This window comes from Orycteropus afer, unplaced genomic scaffold (genome assembly GCF_000298275.1).
Source record: "Orycteropus afer afer isolate SDZICR_OR568_19922 unplaced genomic scaffold, OryAfe1.0 scaffold00175, whole genome shotgun sequence".
Lineage (NCBI taxonomy): Eukaryota > Metazoa > Chordata > Mammalia > Tubulidentata > Orycteropodidae > Orycteropus > Orycteropus afer.
In genome coordinates, this window is record NW_006921762.1 from 4121584 (window position 1) to 4140681 (window position 19098).

The window sequence follows — 19098 nt, forward strand, 5'->3', positions numbered from 1 at the left end:
TCAGGTTGGAAAAGCTCTTTGTACCAGGGATCACAAATTTAAGGGACTATAGAATCCAGACAAGTGTCATAAAGGAGAAGAAAGGCCAAGAAATTCCAATGGTGAAATTGAAAGCACATGTTCTTCAGGTATTCCATTATCAATATGACAATTTATATATTGTCTTTGGAGAAGAGTGCTAATGCCAATCTCGGCAATAAGGAAACTTCTGCCCTTGAGGAGACAAGTCTAAACTATTATTTCAAAACGTGAAAACACAATTCTCTGATGCAGTTTTAACAAGGGATTTTATTTGCTGATCCCCAAGAAGCAAAATTCAGAAAATAGTTGCCCACTGCAAGAACAGTTCTATAGCAAAACATTTAAAATCTCTCTTTCCCAAGGTGTGCTCTTTGATGTGTGCGACACCTCAGAGCAGACGACATGCAGAAAATACTGTGTGAAAGTGACAAGGCACTTATCATATGGCACACACCTCCCAGGCAGTCGAGGGAAGCCTACTCTATAGCCTCCCCACTTTGATAGAAATTTATCACTAATATTTTCCTACAGCAAAATATTTAAAGATCCCTCTTCCCTGCTCTCCCCACTTCAGTTAGCTACTGGAAAAGTGATGTTGAAAAAGTTTTTCCTCAGCTGTGGTCAAAAACATTTAATAATGAATATCAAGGTTACTCTAAGTTCTTGGGTTATATACTTAGATATTTACACAGGAAGTTGAAACTCAAGTCCTGCTGCTCATCAAAATGGGTAACAGAAGAGGATATGATTAAGACAGCTGAAAACTTGATAGTCATTCTATTATGGAGTAAAGCAGGCTTTTCAATCATGAATTGGTGATACTAACTAGTTGATCACAAACGCTGCAGAGATCCAACAAGATCTGAATCCCAATATATATCAAAGAGAGCCAGCAGAGTACAGAGATGCACGAATGGAACAGAATGCTGGTGAAGGCACAGAGTCAAGAATCCCAAGAAATTTTTAGTGCCATTTTCATTTAATAAGTCAATAGCAGAATAACCTAACGACCTTGGCTGTGATCACATCAGGATGTTTTTATGGGATTGCTGCAGGAAAACATGATTGGCAGCTGGCACTTCTGGCTCACTTGCTAAGTGAGCAGCTCCAACTCCAACTTCCTGGAGAGACTCAAGGCTGGGGAGTGTAGCGGAGGTATTTCTTGCCAGATGGGAGCTCTTTGGTGAACACTCCTTTAGGGAACAGTTTTTTGGCTTCTTCTTCAGGGATGGTTGGAAGGACCATCACACTGTCTCCGTCCTATTGAAAGACATTGAGAAAGGTGAAATTCAATCTTATAGTTGACATTTAAAGACAAGAATAATTTTTGAAAAGTAGCTACAGATGTTAACGAGAAAAATCACGCATCCTCTGCTTTTTTCCCTCTGAGGAATTTTGTTTTCATAGGCTGATGTTTGACACTTTTGTGAAGGAAGTATTTCCCCATCTTAATAAGAAATAACCAGTTGCTGTTGAGTCAGTTCTGACTCATGGCAAGCCCAAATGTGTCAGAATACAACTGGGCTCCAGAGGGTTTTCAATGGCTTATTTTTTGGAAATAGTTTGGCAATTAGGCCTTTCTTCCAAGGCACCTCTGGTGGATTTAAACCACAGCCTTTTGATTAGCAGCCTGCACTAGTTAACTGTTTTCCCACTCAGGGAGTCCTGTTCTAATCCCAGCAATGCATGCTACCACACTTTAAACTCCAATTCTAAGTCCTTACCATGGCCTACACTGGCCTATATGCTTGCCTCTTGTCCAACACCCTCATCCACCTTCTGGCTGCTTCTTTTCCAGGTACTCTGGCTTTCCTTCTATCTTTCAAACGTGCCACAGTCATTTCTAAGTAAAAGTCCTTGCACAAACTGTTCCTTCTGAGTGCCTGTCCCTCACAAATAAAAATGGCTTCATCATCACTCTCTCTAAATATCCTTTTCAAAGAGTTTATAGAAGAAAGGCCATCCTTGAGAGCCAGACATCAAGCCAACCCTTCCCCCCACTCCTATTCTTCCCACCTGTGCTTGAATATTCTCTGTAGCACCTGTAGCACTTAAACACTAAAACCAACCTCACTGCCCTCAAGTCAATTTCGATTCTTAGTGACTCCTCCTTGGGTTTCTGAGGCAGTATCTCTACAGAAGTAGATTGCCCAATCTTCTTTCCAAGGAGTGGCTGGTGGCTTTGAACCACCAGCCTTCTGGTTAGCAGTCAAGTGCTTTAGGCACTATGCTAGCAGAGCTCCGCCTGCAGCACTTATCCACACCAAATATACTAAAAACATGTTTAAAGTTTGTCTCTACCCACTGGCATATCAGTTCTATGAGGACAGGGGATTTGTATTGTTCACTGCCATATCCCCAGTACCCACTGCTGGTGCTCAATAAATATATGTTCAATTGATGGGTACAGAATTTAAATGATATATCTGTCAGAAGAAACAACAACAGAAGACAACAAAACCTGGTATTAAGGTTAGCATATTTAAGAAATGTAGCATTGTAAAGGGAGTCTCCGGGTGGTATACACAGTTAATATGCTTGGCTGTTAAACAAAAAGCTGAAGGTTTGAATTCACCCAAGGTACCATGGAAGGCCTGGCAATCTACAGCTGAAAAATCAGCCATTATAAACCTTATGGTTCTACTCTGACACACATGGGGTCACCAAGAATCAGAGTAGCCTCAAGGGCAACTGGCTACAGGTCAGCAATGTTAATACACTCTTGTGTTGTTATCCATGTCCTACATACTACAGAAATCCCAGAGATTAAAAGATTACATACAAGTTTCAGAGAATTCTATATTACTTTAAAAGACTGATGCTTAAAAGAAATGAAAAGCTTCATTACATGAATATACCAAACACTTAAATAGTCATGACTTAAGAAAGTAGCCAATTAAGGTTCTGCTATAAATATTTTGCCATCAGGAAAAGGTCAGATAATAGATTTTTTTTTTTTTTAAATTATTATATTAGGAAAAGGAATCATTCTGACCAATTAATTTATTCAAACAACCTAAAAAGTTAGAAAACCCTATAGGAAATTTAAGTTTTACATAAAAGGTGTTAAAGCCCTTGAAAAGGGCCCCTCAGTAAATCTTAAACTCAGCGCTGGGGAAAAACCCTCCCAGTGTTACCTGCATGCCAGACACAGAGCCCCAGGTAACACACACCCGGAAGGCAGGCCTTTCTAGACTGGTTCTCACACCTTTCAGGCAAGTTGAGTATCTGTCCTCTTAACATCTTTACCTTCCAATCAACCGGGGTGGCAACCCTCTTTTCTGCTGTCAGCTGGAGAGAGATGACTACTCTGAGAATCTCATCAAAATTCCTTCCAGTGGTAGCTGGATAGAGGATAGACAACTTCAACTTCTTATCAGGACCAAAAATAAACACCTGCAAAGCACAGAAACGCATACATAGGAAGTTCCTTGAGTGCTTTTGATAGTAAAGCAACTTAGAAAATACTGCAATCATGAGAAAGGTGTGGAGGTGTAAAACAGAGGGAAAAAAAAAAAATCAAGAAGGATAAAGCAAACTGTTACTCTGAGTGGCTGGAATACAGTTCTCTTCTGTTACTTTTCTCAGTTTAGAAAGTAATTATATTTGGTTTGGCTGTCCCAAGTAAGAAAAATTGATACGCAAATTAATCCAAGAAAAACCCCAGGAAAGGTACTATGTCAAAGTCTGTCAGAGTAGGATGACTGTCATGAAAATAATACTAATGGGAGTTGATATTGGGACTTAAATAGTGTACATTTAAGCAGATGTAGGCCTGGATTTGTTCTCTAATGGGTAGAGGACAGAAAGAAAGTTTAAAAACATAATCTGACAACCATTAATCTAAAGCACAGACAGAATTTTAAGGGGTAGAGAACCTAAATTAATGGTGATAAAACAATATGGGTAGTGACAGAATGGTGACACAATGTGAAGTATGTAACCAATGTCACTGAACTGTTCATGTAGAAATTGTGAATGCATGTATAGTTTTTGATTGATACCAAAAATAAATGTATTTTTTAAAATTCTTATTGTGATTTTGGCAAAAGTTTACAGAGCAAATTCATTTTCCATACAGTTCATATACATTTTGTCTCATGACATTGACTGCAATTTCCCACAATGCAACAGCTCTCTTCCCACTTCCTCCCCACTGTTAGCTCTTCCTTGGGTCCTTCCTTCCCATGCACTCCTGACCCCCAGACACCTCCCTGTGCATACACAGCCCTTCTATTCTCCCATGATTGATCGCTCAAATAGTGTATTTACCTGATGTGAATGTTCAGCCCATAAGCTGGTGTTTTATTTTGGCTGGAAGCCACAGGAGTTCAATTCCAGAATTGAAGGGCAGTTAGGGGCCATGATCTAAGGGGTTTCACCAGGCTCTATCAGACCAGCAAACCTGGTCTTTTTTTTAAAAAATAAATAAAATATCTTAAAAAAGAGTTAAAAAACACAGCTGCTTTATGAACCTGATGGCCCATCATTTTAGAGAGAGGGCCATCTGGAGAGCTATAGAAAACATTTCTCATTTCTAGATGACCTCTAAGGTAAAACTACTTTTTTCAATGTAGATTTACACTAGATATGAATTAAGTGGTTTAATAATTTAGTTGAAAAATTCAACGACCTTGCACTGGCATTCCATGTAATATTATTAAAGATAACACAGTTATACCATCATTAGAGAGATTTCCACTTTTCCTCTAGTTGGTCCAAGCATTAATTTACATGGGTATATAGCCTTATCAGTCATGTAGACCACAAAGTGGATTTCTAAGACTCACCACACGAGCTGTCACAGGCATGCCCTTTTCGTCCTTCTCTGCTGGGTCCAGCATGCCCAAGAGGATGGCAAGGTCTCGATTCTTATCATCAATGATGGGAAAAGGTAACTTTTCTGTGGGCTCTTCACAGTTGTATGCGTTGATATCCTGAAATGCAGGTGAAAGGTGAGAGAGAACTCTAAGCCACATACATCCTCAGAATTTATTTGGTTAATAGCCATCATCTTGCAAGATAAGGAACAGGACTGAAATCATGATATAGTAGTAATTTTCTCTTAGCAATTTTAATAACAAAATGAAAGAATGAACACTCACCATCGCAATTATTTGTTTCAGAAACAACAGAGTACAGGACTTAGGTTGTAACCATGGAAAATGAAGCTTTTTCACATTCAATTCTCTTTAAATTCAGAATGCTTTTACGGCTTTTAGACAGCAGCAGTAAGCCCCTTAAAGACTGAATAACATTAGTTCACAATCCAAGGTACTTCTGGGTACCCAAATAATATAAAGACCATTGGAAACAATAAGTTCACTATTTCCAGCACATCAAGAAATAATGTGACATGTTAAAAAAAAATCCTGCAGATCTGATCTCTGTTTCAAAAGCACCCTGACCTAGACATTAAGCCACAAGACAGGTATCAGGAAATGAAAAAACAAAACAAAACCCCACAAAAGTTAAAGTGAACACAAGAATAAATCCCTCTGGGTGAAACGATGAAGATAAATTTATACTAGGGTGAGTGAGATCTACACAGAAAAACCAAGCACCTTAAAGTCTGGACTAAAGGAAAATGATGTGCTCCTGCCTCTAATGAAATTATACTCATTGATTCATTTCTACTTTTTCTGCCCCTGGAAGCTTTATTTGGGGAAAAAGTCTAGCTTCATAATTTGATTAAGCATTGATATAGCACTTAAGGTGGGCTAAACTCTATAGTGAGTCAATGTGGAATACAGATGGGGAACTTCTCAGGGGAACTTCTAATTTGGTTAGGTGATTCCCATATGAAGCAACAGCAAAGACAAACCTGTAATAATTCAGTGGCAGACTGCACATGCTGAAGATTACTATCATCCATGTATAAAGGGCTAATGAGCTAGGAAAGACTTCAAGAAAGAGGTAGGACTTCTGCCTGGCCCCTTAAAAGATGAGTAAGATTTTTTACAGGGGAGAAAGGAAGGTACTTTTAAAGAAGAGTATTAATGATAGTATGTAGGCAAAACTGAGCATTAACTACTGACAGTGATGAACTTAGCTGGATGAGTTTGGGGAAGTAATGGAAAGGAGGATTTAAAGTTGGAATAAGGTCTGTATGTTATGGGGAGCCTTGAAAGTAAAACTGGGATTGATAGCATATGGATTTCTCAACAGAGATAGGACAGAATTAAAGTAGTATTTATAAACTTTTTTTTTTTAAATCCATTATCTTTAAAAAATTTTTAAACTTGTTTTGTTATTGAGAATATACTCAGCAAAACATGCACCACCTTCAACAGTTTCTACATGTACTATTTGATGACACTGCTTACATTCTTTGAGCTGTGCAACTGTTCCCACTCTCCTTTTCTGAAATGTTCTTCCCTCATCAACATAAACTCACTAAGGTTTCTGTTGCCCTCAGGTTCCTATCTATTCTTTCTAGGTGCTGCTGTTACTTTGATCCCATAGATAGTTCTTAAAAGAGCAAATCCTCAAGGCAGAACTTTTTTACTAGTTAAGCCAAGCTATTTGCTTTTAGGAAGACTTTGGGGGATATTTTTGGTTTAAGATTGAAAAGATTAACTCGGGGCAATAATTTTCAGGGTTCATCCATCCTCCATGGCTCCAGAAAGTCTGGAGTCCATGAGAATTTGCGATTCTGTTCTGTATTTTCTCCCTTTGATCAGGATCCTTTTAGTGAATCTTTGATCAAAATGTTCAGTGATAATACCAAGCATCATCTAGTTCTTCTGGTCTCATGCAAAGTAGGCAATTGTTCACGGAGACAATTAACCACACATTCCATTTCCTGCTCATTTATAAACCTTGGAATGGATAGCAACAAATTAATCTCAATATCCCTTCTGTTGTCACTGGCTACCTATCAAGTCAACATGATTAAGTATGTCAATATGGTTTCATACTAGAGGCAACCTGAGGTTTCTTATATAATCAGTTGTAAGTCAAAGTTTGGCACTGTTTCTGACGGTTGGAACTTGTTTCCTATTAATGCGCTCACAATACTGGAAACTTCTAAAAGTGCCCTGGAGAGTTTTCTTGACTGTAGTCTTTATGTAAACAGATCACCCGGTCCTTCTAAGGAATTGCTGGGTGAGTTCAAACTGCCAACCTTTCCATTAGCAGCTGAGGGCTTAATTGTTAGCACCACTAGGGCTTCTTGTATTTTATCCTAAATCAGGCTAATGTCTACTCACTGCCATCTCATATCAAAAAGAACATTAGTGTGAGGTTCAAATTACATTGCCATCATTTTCTGGGCCACCTTGAGTAAGTCCCCTTCATTTCTCTGAGCAAAAAAAAAAAAATGAGGGCAAAACCCACTTACAGGCAACTCCTACTGATGCTCTTTAATAAGTAACTATGTCTTCATTTTCAAACAACTGAACCAACCCATACTCACAAATTCTTTATCATAGCCACCTTCACTTGCTGCCCATGTATAGCTTTTAAATCAGTGAAAAGGAGTCAAGCCTCTTCCTGTACTAAAACCAATACAAAACCCTCTGCCATTGGGTGAATTCCAACTCATAGCAACCCTCCATGGGATTTCTGAGGTGGTAAATTTTTACAGAAGTAGACTGCCCAGTCTTGCTTCTGTGGCGTGGCTGGTGGGTTTGAACCATCAACCTTCTGGTTAGCAGTCAGATGCCTTAAGTCACTGTGCTACCAGAGCTCCTTTCTTGCACTAACGTAAGGCTAAATAAAAAATGTATGCAGAATTTATAGAACACTCCAACACCTCAATAACAAAAAGACAAACAATCCAATTAAAAAATGGGCAGAAGACATGAATAGACACTTCACCAAGGAGGATATTCAAGCGGCCAACAAACATATGAAGAAATGCTCACGATCATTAGCTATTGTTGTTGTTGTTGTTGTTATGTGCCGTCGAGTCAAGCTATTAGAGAGATGCAAATCAAAACAACAATCAGATACCATCTTGCTCCAGCACTAGTATCAAAGTTCAACAAGACAGAAAATAACAAATGCTGGCAAGGTTGTGGAGAGATTGGGACTCTCATACACTGCTGGTGGGACTGTAAAATGGTACAACCATTGTGGAAAGCAGTATGGCGATTCCTTCAAAAGTTGGAAATACAATTACCATTTGACCCAGCCATCCCATTACTAGGTATATACCCTAAAGAAGTGAGAGCCATAACAAGAACAGATATATGCACGCCCATGTTCATCGCAGCACTATTTACAATAGCCAAAACTTGGAAACAACCTAGATGTCCAACAACTGAGGAATGGATAACCAAACTTTGGTACATTCACACAATGGAATACTACGCAACGCTAAAGAATATTGTAGAATCTGCAAAACACCGCATAACGTGGATGAACTTGGAGGACATTATGCTGAGCGAAATAAGTCAGTCACAAAAGGACAAATATTGTATTAGTCCGTTATTGTAAAAGTTAAGGAAAGGTTTATATATTGGAGGACATTTTCTTTGTTGGTTACCAGGGGTGGGAGGGAAGGGGAGGGAATGCTGTTAGATAGATAGAGATAAATATTGATTTGGGTGAAGAGAAGGGCAATGTACCAAATATGAGTGACCAATATGGCAGCATTGAGGATGAGAAAGACAGAGAGAGTTACATGGGCAGTACAAACAACAAATATGAACCCCTTTGCATATACAATAGAGTTGTCAGTGAAAGCAAACATGGGTATAGGGACGGATAGATGGGTGAACAAGCTAAACAATTATGTATGTCTAAATGGAGAGTGTATCCAAGATCATATATAGGGTTGGCAGACAATGGGCCTATAAGTTCATGTGAATGATCAGAATTCCCAGGTGTATAGTAGAGCTGACAAGGGGCAAGGTTATGGTCATTACTTGGTCACAGCCAGCTACCCAGAGGGACTGAGTAGTTGATCCTGCAGGCTTGGGACCATAGTCGCAGGGGACATCAAACTCAATTGGCATAACATACTATACAAAACACTGTTCCACCTACTACTTTGGCGAGTAGCGACTGGGACCTTAAAAGCTAGGAAGCTGCCATCTAGATGCAACAACGGGTCTCTCCTCGTCAAGAAGAAAGAAGAAAACCAAAATTAATGGAAACAAGCAGTCCTAGCGACTGGTACACCATCCGATCTGCAACCTATACAACTATGAGACCAGAAGAACTAGATGGTGCCCAGCTACCACTGCCATCCACTTGGAAGGGATGTAGGAGATCCTGCAATAAAGAGGGAGAACAATGTGGAACAAAACTCAAAATCATTTGGAGGCAAAAAAAAAAAAAGAAGGTGGGGACAGGTTTGCTGGTCCATTGGAGCCTGGTGTAACCACTGAGACTATGGCCCCTAGCTGCCCTTCAGGTCTGGAATTGAACCCACAACTGTGGTTTCCAGCCAAACAAAGTACAGGCATGTGAGTTAAACATTTACCTCAAGTAGACACACGCCCTGGAGAGAACAATCATGGGAGAAGGAAGGGCTGCTTATGCACAGGGAGATAGCTCAGGGTGCAGAAGAGTATGAAGGGATGGACACTGGGAGGAGGTAACTATGGGGAGGAAGTGGGAGGGGAGCTGCTGCATTGTAAAGTTTGGTCAATGACATGAGACAAAGTATATGTGAACTGCTGTATGAAAAGTGAATTTACTCTGTAAATCTTCACCCAAATCCTACTAAAAAAAAAAAAAAAAAGTATGCACCTGATCTAACACACATCTACAAATTTGACTTAGACACACTTGGGAATGGATCTCACTTGTAACCTAGGACTGCCTGTATCTCCCTTAAAGGGCTGCTGTTAGACTCTAATGAAAAACCGCGCCTGTGAAAATACTGTAGAAATGCCAGTTAACATTCACCGACAAATATAATGGAGTAACAACAACAACAAAAACCACCTCAAGAAATAGAATTGCCCTTCCCTTTTCTCTGATGCATGATTTTTTTGTACACTTAGGATTAATTGCCATGGATATAGCCAAAGGTCATCAACACACAAATCAGTAAAATACGACATCTTTTATTGAGTTGCGAAGTGCCTAACCATAGAGCCTAGCACACAATAAGCAACCTTCAAAAGTTAGCTATTATTATTATTTAATACCATACTTTAGCAAAGTCCTTAAAATGTTCTCAAGAAAGTTTGGACGGCCAACATTACAGTCCAAGTAAATGCTTGCTGAAAGTAGACAATTTCTTCAATTCTTTCATTCAACAAATACAGACTGAGTGCCTAGGATATACTGAGTAACAAGCACTGGTCCAGCACAAAGTAGTCTCTGTCCTGCTGTAGACTACATGCTCATGGGGAAAGACAAAAAAAAGAAACAAGCAATATGTAGATTACTTTAGATGGCGATAAAGTATTGAGAAAAATTACTCAAAGGGGAATAGGGAGTGCGGAAGGCACTTACAATTTTAGATAAGGAGGCCAATGAGGGCCTTAATAAGGTGTAATTTGAGTCAAGACCAGAAAGGGGTGAGGGCAAGTCACAGATACTGGGGGTAAGAAGTCATCCAAATATAATCCTGCATTTATTTTGAAGGTAGAGCCAGCAAGCTTTTTGATCAATCAGACATGCAAAGCGAAAAAAACAAGGAGTGCATTTTTGACGTGAGCAGCTAAAAAAACATGTAGTTGCCACTACTTGAGATGTGTAAGACCCTGAGATAAAAGAACAGGAGCTCAGTTTTGTGTCTGAGATGAATAAACAGTCCAATTTGGAAGTCAAGAGTCTGGCCTGGCAATCAGTACACAGATGGAATTTAAACATGTGAGTGGATGAGCTCACTAAGGGAAAGAGTATAGACAGAAAAAAAAAGAGAGAGAAATAGGAAATGAGTTCTGGGCAACTCCAGCATGAGTCAGGAATTGGGAGATGATGAGGAATCTATCCAAGGGCTTGAACACTAAGATGTGATGTCCTAGAGCCAAAAAAGGAAAATGCTTTAGGATCAGTTTAGTTGAATGCTACTGGTTGCCCTCCCCCTCAAAAAAAGAATGATAGTTGAGAACTGTTAGATTAGCAATGTGGAGGTCACTGTGCAGTCTTCAAATTATCAGTGAAGTGTGAACCTGAAGTTTACTTAATAGCCTCAGCTCATAAACTAAGCTACTCTCTATGATCTATAACCTCAGGCTCAAAGCACATGTCACTGGTACTCTACCTTGCTCCAGGCAAGATGGTCTTCAACACTGTCTATTGAAAGGGCAATCATTTTAACATTTCTCTTGGCAAATTCTGGTGCCAGTTTTGCAGCTCTGCCAAGCTCTGTGGTGCACACTGGGGTAAAGTCCCGAGGGTGGGAGAAGAGAACGCCCCACCTGAAATGAAGGAAAAGAAGATCACACTGGAACAAAGAAGCATTTTACACTGTGTACAGTGAGAAGTCACAATTCCTGGATCAAAAACAGGCTTTTTAAAAATTTATTTTATTTTTTAAACAAATGCTTATGAAAACATTTAAACTTTTCTTCTGAGGAATGCTTTTTAACCTTCTTACCTCTAGAAAAGCCTAGGTTGACAGCCCAATTCAATCAGAGATATGAAATTTAAGACATAAATATTTTTACATACTGCATTTTAAGGGTGTTGCCTCCTCTAATAACAATGGAGTCACACTGAGTCCTTTTCAGCTAATAAAATCCATGCTATTCAAAGCAAGTAGCTATTGAAATACTTACTTTTACTTCTTACCTTCTTCTACATTTTTTCCTAAGCACAGAAACTTTTGACATTCAGTTCCAATAACGAATGTCCCAATATGCCCTGAATCCAAACAAATACCTGACTGCAATAATGAACAGATTATGTAATAGAAATAAACAGGTTTCAACCCCCTATTTATATGTAAAATTAAGGGCGACACTTGGCTTCTTTGGAGTGAATGGATAAAAAAACGTTCCTGTAAAACTACTCCACTGATCTAACTTGCCAAACAGGACACCCACATTTGTCCCTAACAAAAGAACAGCCCTATTTATCTCTTCATTTGCAGTTTCTTTTTCTTCTTGTTTCAGACCAAGCAGGTAGACAACTGACTGCCTACAATTTAGATTTCTACAACTATACATTCTTGATAAATAATAATATGTAACTCGGAATTGTCTAAAGCAAACTTGTATATAGATTACTAGCATGTTTCAAGCTAAAAGTGACCAAAAAATTTTGGACTATCATTTCCTTTTCCTTGGCAACAAAAACTATTATTTCAACTGAAAAGGAAACCTTTGTTTCCACCCTCCCACCCACTTACAACATTGAGATAGGCTACTGAACTAAATCTAGCCTAGAGACCAAGCTAATCTCTCCCAAAGTTGCCAAGGTTCCCTGAGCACAAAGAAGGAAGCAGAGATACAGAAGACCAAATCCATTGCCATCAAGTCGATTCTGGCTCATAGTGATGCTATAGGACACAGCAGAACTGCCCCTTAGGGTTTCCAAGGCTGTAAATCTTTATGGATGCAGACTGCCTTGTCTTTCTCTCACTGGTAGAATGGCCGGTGGGTCTGGTTGGCAGCTGAATGCCTCAACCACTGCACCACCAGAACTCCTGGCAGAGATGACGGTGGCTTTACTCCCAATTACATCTGCTACTCAACTCCCAAGGAGTCAGGGAAGGAAAAGTTCTTCTTACAAAATGGAGGAGGGCCCTATAGCAAGACTGGGGAGAAAAAGGCAGCATTTTTAGAGCAATTAAGTGGGGCATATATCTTTTAAAAGGAGCTTTGGTAGTGCAACGGTTAAGTGCTTGTCTGGTTAAATAAAAGGCTAGCACTTTGAACCCACTAACAGCTCCATGGGAGCTCTGGTAGCGTAGTGCCTAAGGCACCTGACTGCTAACAAGAAGGCTGGCAGTTCAAACCCACCAGCCACTCCTCGGAAGGAAGGTTGGGCAATCTACTTCCATAGTGATACTACTTCAGAAACCCAAGGAGGGGTCACTATGAGTCGGGTCGACTCCAAGGCACATAACAACAACAACAGCAGCAGCAGCAGCTCCACAGGGGAGAGGTGTGGCAGTTTGCTTCTGTAAAGATTACAGGTTTGGCTACCCTATGGAGCATTCTACTCTGTCCTCTAGGGTTGCAAAAAGCTAGAATCAACTTGACAGCAAACGACAATAACTTATTTTTTGCGACAACAATGTACTTTTGAAATAAAGATCTAGCTATGATTAAAATCTAGGCTTAGATTCTGTTATGGATTAAATTGTGCCACCGCCCCCTCGCCTGCCCCAGTATGTGTCAACATGGTTAGGCCGTGATTTTCAGTATTATGTAATTATCCTCCATTTTGTGATCTGATGCAATTATCCTATGTGTTGTAAATCCTAACCTCTATGATGTTCAAGAGATAGGATTAGAGGTAATTATGTTAATGAGGCAGGATGCAATCTACAGGATTAGGCTATAGATCAACAAAAGCATCAATCTCTTTTGAGATATAAAAGAGATTAAACAAGTGAGGAAATAAAGAAGGACCTCAGTATCACCAAGAAAGAAGAAGCAGGAGCAGAATGCATCCTTTGGACCCAGGGTCCCTACACGGAGAACCTCCTACAGATGGTGGACGAGAGATACCAAGCCACATAAATATTACCCAGGTACAAAAGCTCACAAACAAGGACCTTCCTCCAGAGCTGAGAGAGACAGAAAGCCTTCCCCTAGAGCTGGGTCCTAGAATTCGAACTTCTAGTCTTCTAAACTGAAAGAACAAATACCTGCTTGTTAAAGCCATCCACTTGTGGTATTTCTGTTATAGTAGCACTGTTGTTGTTGTTGTTGTTATATGCCATCGAGTCGGCCCCGACTCATAGCGACCCCTCCTTGGGTTTCCGAGGCAGTATCACTACGGAAGTAGGATTGCCCAACCTTCCTTCCGAGGAGTGGCTGGTGGGTTTGAACCGCCAGCTGTCTGGTTAGCAGGCAAGTGTCTTAGCCACTATGCTACCAGAGCTCCTATAGTAGCACTAGACAACTAAAATAGATTTCATGGAAAAGAACCTACTTAAGGGTCAGATGAGACTTAAAAGAAAGTCTCCAGACGCAGAGAACAAGTGGAAAAGGGTGTTTCTTCCTGTATTATTAAAGGGGCAATGATAGAATCGTTAAGAGTTCTTTTTCTATTAATAGAGACTATTCTACTGAACCATGCTAAGGAATTGGTTTTGAGCCACTTCACATCGCCCCTTCCTTCAGAACTCAAATTCTAGGTTATTATATGGCTAAAAAAAGGATAAACTTCAAGAATGTCTTACCTTGGTCTGGTTTCCCCTCTAAGTCTCCCTACTGCTGCTCTTGAGAGTAATTTAATTACATTATCCTTATCTTCCTTCTTCATTTTCAAAAGACTAAAACTTTCCTGTTTTACGGGAACAGTCCCCACCCACTAACCCCCCACAATAACACATACTTTGTTTAGTGAAGATGTGCTATGGAGAAGCTGCTTGTACCACATACAAGCATAGTACAGAAACTGATAAGGGTCAGAAACTCACCAAATGCAGCACCCAAACCTCCTTAGTCTTTTCCAGGTGTCAGGGGTAGATAGAGACTTTGTCTGTTTGAAATTATTTTAATTTCCCCCACCCCTAAAAATACATGGATCAAAAATTCACAGCCTGAAAGAGATCAGACACAGAATTGGGTTTGGAAAAATTATGTATTAGGTAAAAATCCATGTATCATAATGATATAAAGGGCTCAAACGTCTTTTTGGGGTAGGGCAGGAATACTATACCATGTCTGACCCTACAGAGCAGCACAAATTTGTTTATAGATGCAGTTATTTTTCTCATCTTTCTACTAGGTTCCTGAGAAAGTATCATTTCTAATCAAATTGAGATAGACTCAAGAAGGAACATAACACACTTCTTCGAACAACCAGACACAAGATATTGAAAAGGCAGCATTTGCCCAAGGGTAAAGCTCAGAATGCAGGAATGGATAGGAAAGAAGGGCAAAGGGAAATGACAACCACAGGGAGGAAGTAGGAAGAGTGCTGTTACATTGTGGGGATTGTAATAATTATCACGAAACAAAATGTGTATGAACTGTTGAATGGAAAACCAATTACCCTGTAAACTTTCATCCAAATCACAATAAAAAGTTAATTAAAAACAGAAACCCAGTGTATGTGTGTATGAGGGGGACAATGAGAAATCAAAATAGCATGATGACCTTAAATAGTAATAATATTTAAATCATTGTTTTTAATAATTATTGCTATAGCAATATGCTCTGTATTATATTTATCTTGAATCCATACAAGCCAAGATTTTGTGTTTTATGGGAGATGAGGCCTGGAGGTGGAAGTGGAAAGAAACACACTGAAAATCCCATGAAGTTTTGGAGAAGTACTAATATCTACATAAATTCCACATAGGAGACTGGCCATAGCCTATATTTCTGAAGCCTTTTTGAGGAAGGCTGAAATAGAAGGCTGAAGGTGTAAAACCTTTACAAACAGGCAGAATTAAAGTAGGCATTAACCTTAGTGACTAACTCACTGTCTTTCCCCTTCCTTATCACTCTCATCTGAGCAAATGGTACAGCCAGCCTTTATTTCTGACATTGAGGTCTTTAGATTTACTACTCTTTAAAGTATAACTCTTTTCCCTGTCAGTTGTAGTTAAGAGTCATAGCCTGTTACAAGGCGACCCTGGGAAAGGAGAAACCAAGCCCTGGGACAGCCAAGCTAAGGAGAAAACGGAGATACTCTCACAGGAGAGGCCCACTCTCATACCACCTCCCTTGCAGAATTAATCTCTCTAGACAGGTGTGAGGCGTATGAAGGACCATTTATCACCCACCAGAGTAAAGGCCGAGAAATAAACAACCAGAGTAAAGGCCGAGAAAAAAAAAAAAAAATACAATTCATCCAGTAATGAAAATTAGCATTCCTAAGACCTCTCCTCCCTTTCAAAGCCCTAACCATTCCCCAGCTCCCAGAGATAGACATTTTGGATATTGATCCTTTGGTATCGATACTCAATAAACTTTTTGCTTTCTCTCTTCAACCTGTTGTGATTATTGGCTCTTCGCGACAGGGGGTGAGGACTCTGTTTTAATACAACATTTTACTGCCTTCCAGATCTGAATGTTCTTAGCCCTTTCAAGCCTAATCTCTGACAAAGCTTAACTTTTCCCCAGCCAATGGCTAGAGAATGAATTTAAGGGATTCTAAGGAGTTGAGAGCTCTGGTAGCATAGTGCCTAAGGCACTTGACTGCTAACCAGAAGGCTGGTGGTTCAAACCCACCAGCCACTCCTTGGAAGGAAGATGGGGCAATCTACTTCCGTAGTGATACTGCCTCGGAAACCCAAGGAGGGGTCGCTGTGAGTTGGGTCATACTTGAGGGCACATAACAATAACAACAAAGGAGTTGAGAAGGTCTAATGTATGAAAATCTGTCCCAAATTTTCTGCACAGCCGTGAGCAATAGTTGATTAATCTCATAAATTTCTCTCTCTCCTCCTCCTAGATACTGAATATAAAAAGCATACAAACTAGGGGGAAAATGCCAGGCCTAGGAGCATTATGTGGTGGAGTCACTGGAACTCCTGAACCGTAATATAAGGTAAGCAACTCAAAGTATTTTGATTCAGGATCTATGATACCGATTTTCTCCCAGTCTAACTGGTATGACTGCCAGGTCAGATCACGCTATTACCAGCAAGGTCAGGTACTGGAAGCAAGGAATAGGAAGAGGGGCAATGCGTGGCAAACCACTGGAGAAACAGAAAGGTCTCACAGCAACAAGATAGATCCACGTGTCCTGACGCCATGGCCTATCAGGGCAAGAATAAGTCGCTGCAGTTTAACAGTTTCAGAAAGCCCGTCCCTCAGAGTGTTACAAGTTCTGGAATGAAGGACAACAACTACATACACAGTGTTCCTGGTTCCTCCCAAAGCTGTTATTATATCCTGACCACCGGAGGAGGATCTGGACAAATATCTTTCAGCCACTTACTTGGCAGCTGGTAGTTTAGTGGGCTTTTTTTACTTTTTGTGTCCAGCAGTTTGCAAACACTACAGGAGCAAGAAGAAACTCGAGATAAAAAACAGGCTGTGCTCTCCGCCCAAACTGCGGCCAGCAGCCGTGCCCTCTGACTCCGGCCTTAGGCACCCATCTTCTCCAGGGAGTAAATTCCAAGTCGGAGGGAGCAAGGGTGGTGCTATCCTGGGCACAAGTCCGGGTAAGGGACCGCAGATGCCGCCCCGCCCCTACCCGCCCCCCCCGGCCTCCGCCGGACCATGCTCCTAGCGCAGTTTACCAAACCGAGTTAACGGGAAAACAAATCCTCCTCCGCACCAGCCTCACGTTCCCGGGACATGCTCCCCTCCCCCTCTGGCACCCTAGACCAGCCCAGCTCCGCTGGGAGGCGAGAGGGGACGCAGTAGCTGGCGCAGCAGGGCCACCGCCCCCAGTAACGCGGGCATCGGCCACATGGCCAGAGGCACGTGTGGGGACTGGTGCGGAGAGGAAGCCGGAGGCCAGAAGGGGCTCAGGGGTGGGAGGACGGAAGGCACCTCCGAGCTAGGGCGTAACCGGAGGCCAGGGCAGGGCTACGAGATCACCACTTACGAATCGCCGAGATAGTCGTGGAAACGGATGCGGCCGATGGTGGTATTGGCCTCGAAGTTGGGAGCCTCGTCCCCGAGAAGCAGACCTCCAGGCATGGCGGCAGCGATGACACAGAGGATGAGGTCGCGCAGCTGCGGCAGCAACCAGCCAGCTAGTTCTGGCAACGAAGGTGGCGGTCCCCGCAAGCGGCTGAATAAGTGGGGCCTCGAGGGGCGGGGCGAAGGCGGACCTGCGCGGGCTGGAGCGAGGGGGCGGAACAGAGAGCCCGGCCGCCCGGGGTCGCGGTGGGCGGGGCCTCGGCCGGCGTGGGCTGGAACCGGGACCCGACTGGCCCGAGTTAGGGGTGGAGGGCGGGCAACCTGCCCAGAGAGTGTGGTTGCTAGCGCAGGTCTGCTGTCACGTGATGCGGGGCTCAGTGACGTCTCGACCAGAGGCTTGGGGATGCACAGAGCTTGACCTTGCAGGGCGTTTGGGCTTTGAGGATGAACGGAGGCGGAATGCCGTGGGAAGGGGAGTTCCAAACGGAGAATCGCATGGGCAAGTAGGCTTGGGCAACCAGAGCACAGCCCCACGGGAGTGCCACGCGGGTCCGAGTAGACCCTCCTGCACAGCTACTCTGCGCAGACTGAGGGGTCTGACTACCCTTGGTATAAGGAGGGTAGCGTCTAGAGTTCTAACCGCTCCAGCCAGCCTAGCTTTGATGAGTGTCATCTCTATCAGAAGATGTGGCAAGACAGACACGTGGAGGACCTTATGTCAGAGGAAGTGGCTATCTTATTGCAGCAAAAATTCCCGCACCCATGTCAAGGGGAATAAACTTTTAGTTTAATTCCCCTCCTCTATCACAGAGTTTGTTACGAACCATAAAATGTTAAACACTATTATAATGAAATCTAAATTTTAGAACATACTTGTTGAGATATAACGTGTGCAAGCCAATTCTGCCACCCAGGGAGGTGGGAGGTTTAAATTCATTTATGTGCATTCTATGTGCCAAGTATAAGGTAGATGAAATTCCTGCTAGCCCTCTAGTCCCCCACTAGACAGTTGACAATAAGTACATAATTAAAAAAGAATAGATAGCATTAAATCCAATTAAAAGAATTATTTAGTTACTCAGAGAATTGAAGTGTGCTAGAAAAGTGACTAGGATACTGCTTTGGATTGGGTGGTCTGGAAAAGCTTCCAGGATAATATTGGTAAAGTACTCTTAGTACACAGGAAGTACTCAGGCAATGGTAGCTATTATTTGGATGATGATACTAGTTCATTAATAACTCTTGCTTTGCCTACTATGTGCTAGGCACTGTGCCAGCTCTGGTAATACAATGGAAAGATTTGATCCTTCCCCTTACAGGGAAGGCAGACTTACATGTAATTATGATGAAATGGAGGATAAATGCTGATGGGGGAAAGGTCAAATGATTGGAGTTCATAGGTGGGAAAAATCCTCTGGATTTGTCTCACCAGGCTCAGGACTCACCA

At 41.6% G+C, this 19098-nt stretch overlaps 1 protein-coding gene across 1 annotated transcript; it reads right to left on the bottom strand.

The window, feature by feature from the left end:
- Nucleotides 1-1152: 1152 nt before the first annotated feature.
- On the bottom strand, nt 1153-17708 carry PRDX6 (peroxiredoxin 6). Its single transcript, XM_007947109.2, has 5 exons — nt 17614-17708; nt 11192-11348; nt 4812-4958; nt 3271-3417; nt 1153-1281 (listed from the first exon to the last, which is right to left on the bottom strand). Exons 1-5 carry the CDS (start codon nt 17706-17708, stop codon nt 1153-1155), a joined length of 675 nt encoding a protein of 224 aa, XP_007945300.1.
- Between the last annotated feature and the right edge of the window lie 1390 nt (nt 17709-19098).

Coding starts and splice junctions, on each gene's coding strand:
- PRDX6 (XM_007947109.2), bottom strand. CDS start 17,708: ATGCCTGGAGGTCTGCTTCTCGGGGACGAGGCTCCCAACTTCGAGGCC. Junction 11,349..17,613: donor CACGACTATCTCGGCGATTC/GTAAGTGGTGAT, acceptor CCTTCATTTCAG/GTGGGGCGTTCTCTTCTCCC. Junction 4,959..11,191: donor ACCATCTTGCCTGGAGCAAG/GTAGAGTACCAG, acceptor CCTGCATTTCAG/GATATCAACGCATACAACTG.